Genomic DNA, 10,539 nt, shown 5'->3' with positions numbered 1-10,539 from the left:
TACGGAAGAAGATGTGCAGATTCACGTGGACTCTATCAAAGCACAGATGCCAGTGTCAACTGCAAAGTGGGCTGATATAGCCAATGAGACAATGAAAGATGAACATTTGAGGAGAGTGATAGAAATAATTCACATGCCGGGGGAAGGAGTGTTGGATAACCCATACCAACACTTTAAAGATGAACTGTCGGTGCTAGATGGAGTTCTGCTAAAAGGAACAAACATTGTCGTGCCTATGTCCATGAGAAAACAGATGTTAAACCTTGTGCATGAGGGACACTTGGGAATGGAGAAATGTAAGAGGCGGGCAAGAGAGGTACTGTATTGGCCGGGCATGCATAGAGACATAGTGACATTAGTGCAGCAATGTGAAGTATGCCAACGGCACAGATATCAGCAACCAAAAGAGCACATGAAATCACACGACAAACCAGTGGAACCATGGAGAAAGGTTGGAATGGATTTATTTCAACTGAAAGACAAAGACTACTTGTTGCTCATGGACTATCATTCCAATTACCCAGAATTTGTGAGGCTGTCAAACACAACAGCAGAGCAAGTGGTTGTGCAAACAAAAGCCATATTTGCACGTCACGGTATTCCAATAACTGTAATAAGCGACAATGGACCACAATTCAAAAGTCAGAGCTTTAAGGACTTTGCAAGAAATTATGGCTTTGAACATTTAACATCAAGTCCCCTTTACCCGCAATCCAATGGCTTAGTGGAGAAAGGAGTGCAGATCATGAAACGCCTGATAAAAAAGCCGCTGAGACAGGTGAAGATCCATGCCTGGCTGTTCTTAACTACAGAGCATTGGAGAATGGCCTTTCACCGGCGGAAATGCTCATGAATCGGAAACTGTGGACAAAGCCTCCATCAGCGAAGCATCACAAGGTACAGAGTACACTGAACTCTGCGAATGAGAGGCAGGCGAGGCATTACAACAGAACAGCCAAACCGCTGAGTCCACTAGCTCAGGAAGAAGTAGTGCGGGTGAGATGTGATGGACAGTGTGAGAGACTACACCCAGGTCATACGAAGTGTTGACAGAACATGGGAAGATAATGAGGCGGAACAGAAGACACCTGCTGAAAGTGCCTCAGAGAGACACAAGAATCAAGGAAAGTGACTCACATGACCTGGAAATCTCTAAGCAATGTGAACAATCAAAAGTGCAAGGCAAGTTATCAGAGACTGATGAAGAGAAAGACGTTGAGACTCAGACAGAACGTCCAAAAAGACAAATTAAAAGACCACAAAGACTGATAGAAGAAATGTGAAGATGTGTTCAGATAACAGATAAAGGTTTTTTTTTGTGTGTAAAACCAGGGTAAGCAGAGATTATAAGGGAAGAATTTTGTTAAAGTTTCACATTTAAGTGGAGACAACTAATAATTGTAAATGGTGGAATATAAAGAGTTATTTGTATTATTTTGAAGGAGGATCAAATATTGTTTGTGTATGAAGTTAAAAAGAAAAAGAAAAAAGAAGGGAAGATGTATTGATATGTGTGCCATGCTAACTGGGCCACTAGATGGCAGTATAAAGCGGCAGTAAGCCAAGTTCAACACTGTGTGTTATTGAACAGAATAAAAGCTTTCTGATAACAGTACTCGGTGAGTGAGCCTCGTCAATACAATTAGGATACTTTAATATCTCTATTAAGTTCACCACCATTCATTTCAGTTTATAGGCTGTCCGATGAGACCAAACATGGCATAGTTACATATTAAGAGCACACTAGTAAATAAACAGCATGTAGTTGAAAGCATATGTCCTGTGAAGCAAATGGTACAGATGTGTGATTGAGGCGCAAACGACTCCGTCTCTCCCGACAGAACCATCCTGTGCCTGGAGTGTCCCAACAGTCCTCGATCCGCATATTGATGAAATCCCTGCACTAGATAGGCATTAGCATACTGTGATGATGAAGGCCATTGTGCCATGTTTAATTCACATGTAAACGTTTAAAAGGCTTTTTGAAGTACTAGGGCAGTAAAGAGTCCTGCCCATATTTGCTCAGCCCTACACTTCCATCCTACTTAATGCAACTGTAATAGTAGGGATGTTCAGTTTAAGTGATTCTTTAGCCATTTTATCAGATCTTTCATTTCCTGGTATATCAGCATGTGCTGGTACCCAAACAAATTTAATTATTGTTCCAGCTTGCCTTAATCTATACATAATATTCAATATTTCTATATAGATATCATATCTAACTGTTTGATATGTTTGCAGGCTTATACAGTGAGGAAAATAAGTATTTGAACACCCTGCTATTTTGCAAGTTCTCCCAATTGGAAATCATGGAGGGGTCTGAAATTGTCATCGTAGGTTCATGTCCACTGTGAGAGACATAATCTAAAAAAAAAAATCCAGAAATCACAATATATGATTTTTTAACTATTTATTTGTATGATACAGCTGCAAATAAGTATTTGAACACCTGTCTATCAGCTAGAATTCTGACCCTCAAAGACCTGTTAGTCTGCCTTTAAAATGTCCACCTCCACTCCATTTATTATCCTAAATTAGATGCACCTGTTTGAGGTTGTTAGCTGCATAAAGACACCTGTCCTCCCCATACAATCAGTAAGAATCCAACTACTAACATGGCCAAGACCAAAGAGCTGTCCAAAGACACTAGAGACAAAATTGTACACCTCCACAAGGCTGGAAAGGGCTACGGGGAAATTGCCAAGCAGCTTGGTGAAAATGGTCCACTGTTGGAGCAATCATTAGAAAATGGAAGAAGCTAAACATGACTGTCAATCTCCCTCGGACTGGGGCTCCATGCAAGATCTCACCTCGTGGGGTCTCATCGTGATCCTAAGAAAGGTGAGAAATCAGCCCAGAACTACACGGGAGGAGCTGGTCAATGACCTTAAAAGAGCTGGGACCACCGTTTCCAAGGTTACTGTTGGTAATACACTAAGACGTCATGGTTTGAAATCATGCATGGCACGGAAGGTTCCCCTGCTTAAACCAGCACATGTCAAGGCCCGTCTTAAGTTTGCCAATGACCATTTGGATGATCCAGAGGAGTCATGGGAGAAAGTCATGTGGTCAGATGAGACCAAAATAGAACTTTTTGGTCATAATTCCACTAAACGTGTTTGGAGGAAGAAGAATGATGAGTACCATCCCAAGAACACCATCCCTACTGTGAAGCATGGGGGTGGTAGCATCATGCTTTGGGGGTGTTTTTCTGCACATGGGACAGGGCGACTGCACTGTATTAAGGAGAGGATGACCGGGGCCATGTATTGCGAGATTTTGGGGAACAACCTCCTTCCCTCAGTTAGAGCATTGAAGATGGGTCGAGGCTGGGTCTTCCAACATGACAATGACCCGAAGCACACAGCCAGGATAACCAAGGAGTGGCTCTGTAAGAAGCATATCAAGGTTCTGGCATGGCCTAGCCAGTCTCCAGACCTAAACCCAATAGAGAATCTTTGGAGGGAGCTCAAACTCTGTGTTTCTCAGCGACAGCCCAGAAACCTGACTGATCTAGAGAAGATCTGTGTGGAGGAGTGGGCCAAAATCCCTCCTGCAGTGTGTGCAAACCTGGTGAAAAACTACAGGAAACGTTTGACCTCTGTAATTGCAAACAAAGGCTACTGTACCAAATATTAACATTGATTTTCTCAGGTGTTCAAATACTTATTTGCAGCTGTATCACACAAATAAATAGTTAAAAAATCATACATTGTGATTTCTGGATTTTTTTTTTTTTTAGATTATGTCTCTCACAGTGGACATGCACCTACGATGACAATTTCAGACCCCTCCATGATTTCTAAGTGGGAGAACTTGCAAAATAGCAGGGTGTTCAAATACTTATTTTCCTCACTGTAAGTGATGCCACTGAATATGAACAAATCACAGCTTTATTTGGCATCACTTCTTCCACCCAACTAAGTGCCATCTGAATTGCCACCAATTCTGCGGTATACACTGAAGTCCCATCTGTTAATCTCCCATATTTTCCTATTTTAAACTCTGGAACATAAAATGCTGATCCAGTACGACCTATCTCTGGATTTCTTGATCCATCTGTGTATATTGGAAGAAATGCATAATAAACTTTTCTGATATATTCAATTGTATAGCTCTTAATGTCAGTTTGTCCTTTTTTTTAACACTCTCATGAGTTTGTAAATCAACTTCAGGTTGGCTAATAAACCAGGGGGGTATTGGGGAAATGGTTACCGTTAATGAAAATGATATATTATTTAGCAACATTCCTGTAGCCCATTCCTTTGCTTTCCATGCAAAACCTGTTCCTGTTAAGTTTATTTTATTTTATTTATTTAACCTTTATTTACCCATTATATAACACTTTCTCATTTACAATGGCGACCTGGCGCCTTATTGTCTCCCAACTCCCCTCTAATATTGCTTTTGTAAAATGTTCCTGTTTATGCCCTTGTAAATTGATCCAGTAAGCAACAGATCATTTTTGCCGTCTTATTTCTAATGGGGACTCTCCTGTTTCCACTTGCATTGCTGAGATTGGAGTTGTTTTAATTGCTCCTGTGATACATCTCAAAGCTCGTGTTTGAGTTAAATTAACCTTTTTAGCATATAGTTGATGCAGATCCATATATAATGCATCCATAATCCAAAACGAATCGTAAGAGAGCACAGTATATAAGTTGATCATAGATTGTTTATCAGTCCCCCATTCTTGGCCTACTGTACATCTCATCAGATTTAGTACTTTGCTGCATTTCTCTTCAATATATTTGACATGAATTTTCCATGTTAATTTGGAGTCAAACCATAAACCTAAATATTTAAAATTTGATACCCTTTCTAGTGGCTGTTCATATAAATAAAGTTTAATATTTTCTGCAATCCTCTTTTTAGTAAAAAACTGACAACACGTTTTGGATATAGAGAATCTAAATCCCCATTCCACTGACCATTTCTCTACAATCTCAATTGCTTCTTGAATTTAATTTTTTGCACTATATATTTAACATTTCTTCCCCTCTTCCACAATGCTCCATCATCTACATATAATGCTGTATTAATTCCTGGATGAATTCCTTCATATATATCATTGATCATTATGTTAAATAATACAGGACTGTGGTGTTCCATTTTCTACATTCACCATCTGAGATAATGTATTGCCTACCTTGACTTGAATCGATCGTCCAAATAAGAAACTTAAAACACGATTATAAAATCTTCCTTCAATTCCAATTCTTTGCAACTTTAATAGCAATCCTTCTCTCCACATCATATCGTATGCTTTTTCGATGTCAACGTATACTGCCACTAACACCTCTTTCATTGCTAGAGCATTTTTTACATCAGTTTCTAATCTTATTAGTGTGTCTAAGGTGGATCTACCTGGTCGAAAACCATACTGATCCGAGCTGTTAATCCTTTGCTTTCTAACACGTAATAAAGTCGATTAACGATCTGAATGTGAAAATGTCGTCATCAGAAGAATATGATATGGAAAGTTTCTGTTGTGCTCTAAAAGTACTAAAAATATCGTTACAATGTTTACATGGTACGATAACTGGTAGGTTACTGTTTTTATTATTGCTTGACACAAATTTTCAATAAATTTCTTGTGATTTGAATCTGATTTTGATTCAATATCGATTAATTTCGATAAATATTAGGTACAGATACATGTTCATTATTCTCAAGAAAAAAAACATATCTCACCTAATGCTGTAAATATAATGCCCTGTCAGCTTTTATTATTATTAAAGGTTAAAAATAATAACTCAAATGAAATATAATAGGGTTTTTATTATAATGTTATAACATTTTAACGATATATGTAAAAAAAAAATATGTAAAAAAAAATCTAATAAATATGTAATATTGTGCACACATTTAGCAAAATACTCTCTAGCTAATTTTTCTAGCCAACTAGTATACAGCGATCTGTCACGTCACATTTACAAGCGCCAAAACCGTATTTATTGTTGAATTTCGTGATAAAATGGACAGAATCTGAGAGCTGAGAGTGTGTTTCATATCAATAGTAACCTTGTCTGTCGGTGTCAGTCCTCTTTGCTTCATGATTTTCCTCTGCGTGAGAAAACAAAAGTGTCGATTGCCTGATTCTCAGCATTGGCAGCCCTGCATGAAGTCAAATTAATTTCCATAACACACCACTGAGGATTTGCTCTGCATGATATTAGCATTGACCAGCAGGTGTTGCTGTGTGCATTCCAAACCTGGAGAAATCAACCACTTTTACACACATCAGGCTGGAAAGCTTTAAAGCTTCATGAAGCTTCATCTCACCATCACTACCTTCAGGTTCACTCAGCTCAACAGTTATACGCTATATTAGCAATAATGATTATTTTGGGAGACATGGATGAGCTTTGATTGGTGGTTCCATTCATGCACTGCAACATTAGGCTTTATGTTTATTTCACCAGTGATGGTTGGTTGGTCAGATGAGAGGAAGTTAATAACCACAGGAGGAGCTGATGATGTTTAAAGGAGGAGCTGTAACTATAGATAATGAAGAGGAAGACAAAATGAAAACAGAAACAGATAATGGCTGATAAGTGTGATCTGTGTCTGCTGGGACTGATCATTCTCTCTTCACTTCTCACAGGTAAAGAAATCTGTATTTTCTCTAAAGACATTTAGTGGAATTAGTCTGGAAAGAGTTCGTTTGAACATGCTCAGTTTATTCTTGCACACATTCACGTTGTGATCTCAGAGTTGTGTATTGATACACACAGATCATACTGTATTATTCCTGATACTGGACATAGTGTCACTCAAACATCTGATGATGAAGAATTATCTTCATATTAAGAGTGTGTCAGTGATTTGAACAGCTCTCTGATAAAGACTAATAGTTTATTCTGGAGAGTGTGTTGTTTGCTTTAAGTCAGGAAAAATACTATGATTTAAAACTTCTGCTTTTTATGCTGGTGTGTTTTATGTTTCATTTATTAATATATATCATAATGATCACTGAGATAAACTGTGTTTCAGGAACCAGTGGAGTGACTGTGTTCATCAGTTCTGGTGAAAATGTCTCTCTGCCCTGTAATAAAACTTTTTCTGACTGCAACTCAACTGCATGGATCTACTATAACATATTCAGACATTCAGCAGCAGTTGAACTGATTACTGGAGGGATAAAGAATAAAGACACAGAGAGACATGAGAGACTGAGTCTGGAGTCTGACTGCTCTCTGAACATCAAGAACGTCACAGGAGAAGATTATGGAGTATACAGATGCAGACAATATGTGAATGGAGAACAACAAGGACCTGGTGCTGATGTTTATCTGCATGTTCTTCATGGTAAGTTTATGATTATGTGGTCAATTTAAAAAGGGCAGATTCTCCCTTTAAACTCAGATGATGATTGAAGAGTCTGTGATTTGTGTCTTGAGTTCAGTTTCAGTGTCTCCATCATCATCATCATCATCATCTTCATCCTCACAGACTGAGATCAATCCAGGCCGCTCTGTGACTCTCTCCTGTCAGTTGTATACTGTATTCTCCTGTAATTATTGGGTTCGTAGGGGATTAGAGCTGTTGTGGGTGACTCAGGCTGGTGTTGATCTGAAGACAGACTCCAGATATCAGATATTATCATCATCATCAGATCAAGATCGCTGTATCATCCTCACTCTGACTACAACACTCCAGAATGAAGATGACAACAGAGAGTGGAGATGTCAGCTTACTCGCAGAAATCAACTGGAGACCTCAGTCAGATACACTGTCAAGTATTCAGGTGAGAAAACACTCTTTTCTGACAGATTTGTGAAAACTTCCACAGATTGGCTCTACTCTTTCTGATGGCTTCATACGTTTTGGAGTTGTAAAATATTAGTGTTCAAAGTCATAAACTGCATAACAATCCTTATAATTCCCAATATTGGCCTCCTACATGGGTCATACATGATATATTGCATAAATCAGACGAGTGTATTAAAGCCTAGTATGACCCATGTAGGAGGTCAGGTTTAGGAATTATAAGGCTTATGTCCTTCATTCAAGCTGAAGGTTTATTTGCAGAAGCTCAACTGTGTTTCACTCTCATATAAACCAGGAATAAATTATACAGTAACACAGTAATACAGTTATACAGTACAGTCTCTTCTCAACTACTGCCATTCTCCTCCTGACAGTTTGAGAGTGAAGTAAGAAGATAATAGATGACAGACTCGTGCACATATTCATCATTTCTGTGATGTGAAGCTCCAGTATTATGTGATGATGATGTTGTGTATATGTGGCATTATGTGTTGAACTGAACTAACAGACGTGATCCACAGATCCAGCTGATACAGCATCAGAAACTGGAGTCAGTGTGACTGCTGGATCATTATACAGAGGTACGACACGTTCATTTATACTGACAGCTTTATAACATTAAACTATCAGTCAGTCTGTAAATGCTTCATCAATAACTGTTGATAGTTGAATACCCTTGACTTCAGTCATGTACAGTTTCTCTTCTTCCTCTCATGTTTCCTGCAGTGATTGTGAGTATTGTTGAGATCGCAGTGTTTGCTGCTCCTACTGTGATTCTTCTTCAGATCATCTGTGCAAGAAGAGCTGGTGAGTTTTGAGCCGCACACAATCTGATGATTCACACTCATCTGATCTGGAACAATCTGCAATCATGATAAAAACACATACGAGAGGTCAGTCAATGCTTTTATTTTGCAGGGAGGAAGGACTCGAAGCACCCAGAGGAAATAGAGATGCCGACAATATTAGAATAAAATACTGATGAGTTTAGAGCCAATCTGCAGCAATATTTACAATAGCAAAAACTTACAGAGGATTGTTCATTGTTTTATTTTCTTCTTCTCAGAAAACAGAGAGAAAACTCTGAGCACTTATAGTGACATAATCAAGTTTAGATTAAAATGTTTGTTTTTTTTTACATATAAAAAGCCAGATTTATTTTCATTTATATGGTTTTATGGATATATTTGCCTACAGTGTTGAAAGTCACTCTCTTGCGCTTCATATGTAAACTGCTTTAAATATAATATTAATACAGTAATGGACAGACTCAGACTGTATAATCTCTCTCTGTTCTGTGTGATGGAGCTGATTTGAGGATTCTTGGATCTTGTCTGTTCATTCCTGTTTTTAGCATCTTTTTTCATTTTGAATGATTGCTATAATTTTCTTAATTAAACCTCTGCAGTTGTGTTTAATAAGTCTCCTTTCCTGAGATGTTTGTTCCCCTTCATGAGCTCGTAATGTATCGTAATATAGAATAGTAAGTGTGAGTATTAATGGGTCGAGTGTTGATGAAATATATGCGTTTTCAGCCGTTTCTTGAAGATGGCTAAAGCCTCATCAGCTCAGGTTGAGTTCGGCAGGTCGTTCCTCCAGCAGGAACAGTCCAGGTGAAGGTCTGTGAAAGTGATTCTGTGTCTCTCTGAGATGATGCACCACAAGACACCGTTCACCTGCAGAACACAAGCTTCTGGAGACACATCGGTCTGGAGTAGTGAGTTTGGGTGTAGAGGAGCAGAGCCAGTGGTTGTTCTGTAGTCAAGTCATTGAGAGCATTACAATAGTCCAGGAAACTGCTAAAATAAAGAAGGGAGACTAACAGCAGAAATACTCTCATGTGCAAAATATATCCTTCAGAGCTAATATCCATCGTTCAGAGCAGGTGTGTCTTCTCAGACATGTTTCACACACACGTTACACAAACCTTCACTGTGGGATTGTGTAACTAAACAGTAACTCTAGCAGGGTTTCAACACTCAGTTGTTCAGATGAGAGGAAGTTAATAACCACAGGAGGAGCTGATGAAAACTCTAACTAGATACAACAAACTGCGTTGGTGCTTCGAAGCTTTTGACACAGAGCTTAACTTCGCCATTTGATGGTCAATAATAATTCCTACACCAACTGTGTCTTTCAAATGTTTTGTTCAATGGGATGTCATTGTAAGGTTTATTTGTATATTTAATAAGCATATTTGTCATTAGCAAGAAGGCAGGCCAAATTTCAGTGTATTGCACAATACAAGGACAATAAAGACTTTCTGTTCATCATTGTTACTCACCTTCTAAATACAATGTTTAATACGCCAATAAATTGGGCCTATGTGATTTTTCATTGCACCATTTTTGGGCCTGCCAGTATTTGAGAGGGTCCTCACTTCGAGGGAGGTATGTATCATTGATGTGTCTCTTGACCTCTATGGTGGCATCAGCATTATAGCTTTGATGCATTATAGCTCATTTGCAGCAAACCCAGTCGGCAGCGGCCATCAGACCCAAGAGTCTCTGAAGCGTTTTCAGGGTGACCGCTCTGCCCTTCACAAAAGAGGCCAGTGTATCGTTAATGGACTGGATACTCTGTTCTGATGAGCTCGAGAGTCCAAAATCATACACAGAAAATCTATCTGGAAACTATCTATATACGAAAATCTGGAATTTCATTTGAAATGTGGTGTGCTTTTTATTTTGATCTATTCTTATTTTCTTAGTTTCAAGTATTTACTTTTTTATCTAGCCTTTGTTGAGAACTGCATTATTATTATTT

At 38.6% G+C, this 10,539-nt stretch overlaps 1 protein-coding gene across 1 annotated transcript; it reads left to right on the top strand.

The window, feature by feature from the left end:
- Nucleotides 1–6,492: 6,492 nt before the first annotated feature.
- Nucleotides 6,493–10,046, top strand: LOC311089625 (uncharacterized protein). Its single transcript, XM_084124483.1, has 7 exons — nt 6,493–6,607; nt 6,997–7,311; nt 7,409–7,750; nt 8,295–8,354; nt 8,500–8,580; nt 8,692–9,211; nt 9,515–10,046. Exons 1-6 carry the CDS (start codon nt 6,547–6,549, stop codon nt 8,745–8,747), a joined length of 915 nt encoding a protein of 304 aa, XP_083980609.1. The 5' UTR covers nt 6,493–6,546; the 3' UTR covers nt 8,748–9,211; nt 9,515–10,046.
- Nucleotides 10,047–10,539: the final 493 nt, after the last annotated feature.

This window comes from Abramis brama (genome assembly GCF_963993115.1).
Source record: "Abramis brama genome assembly, chromosome: 1".
NCBI lineage: Eukaryota > Metazoa > Chordata > Actinopteri > Cypriniformes > Leuciscidae > Abramis > Abramis brama.
The sequence above is the reverse complement of the archived record's forward strand: the minus strand, read 5'-3'. Positions and strand labels throughout refer to the sequence as shown.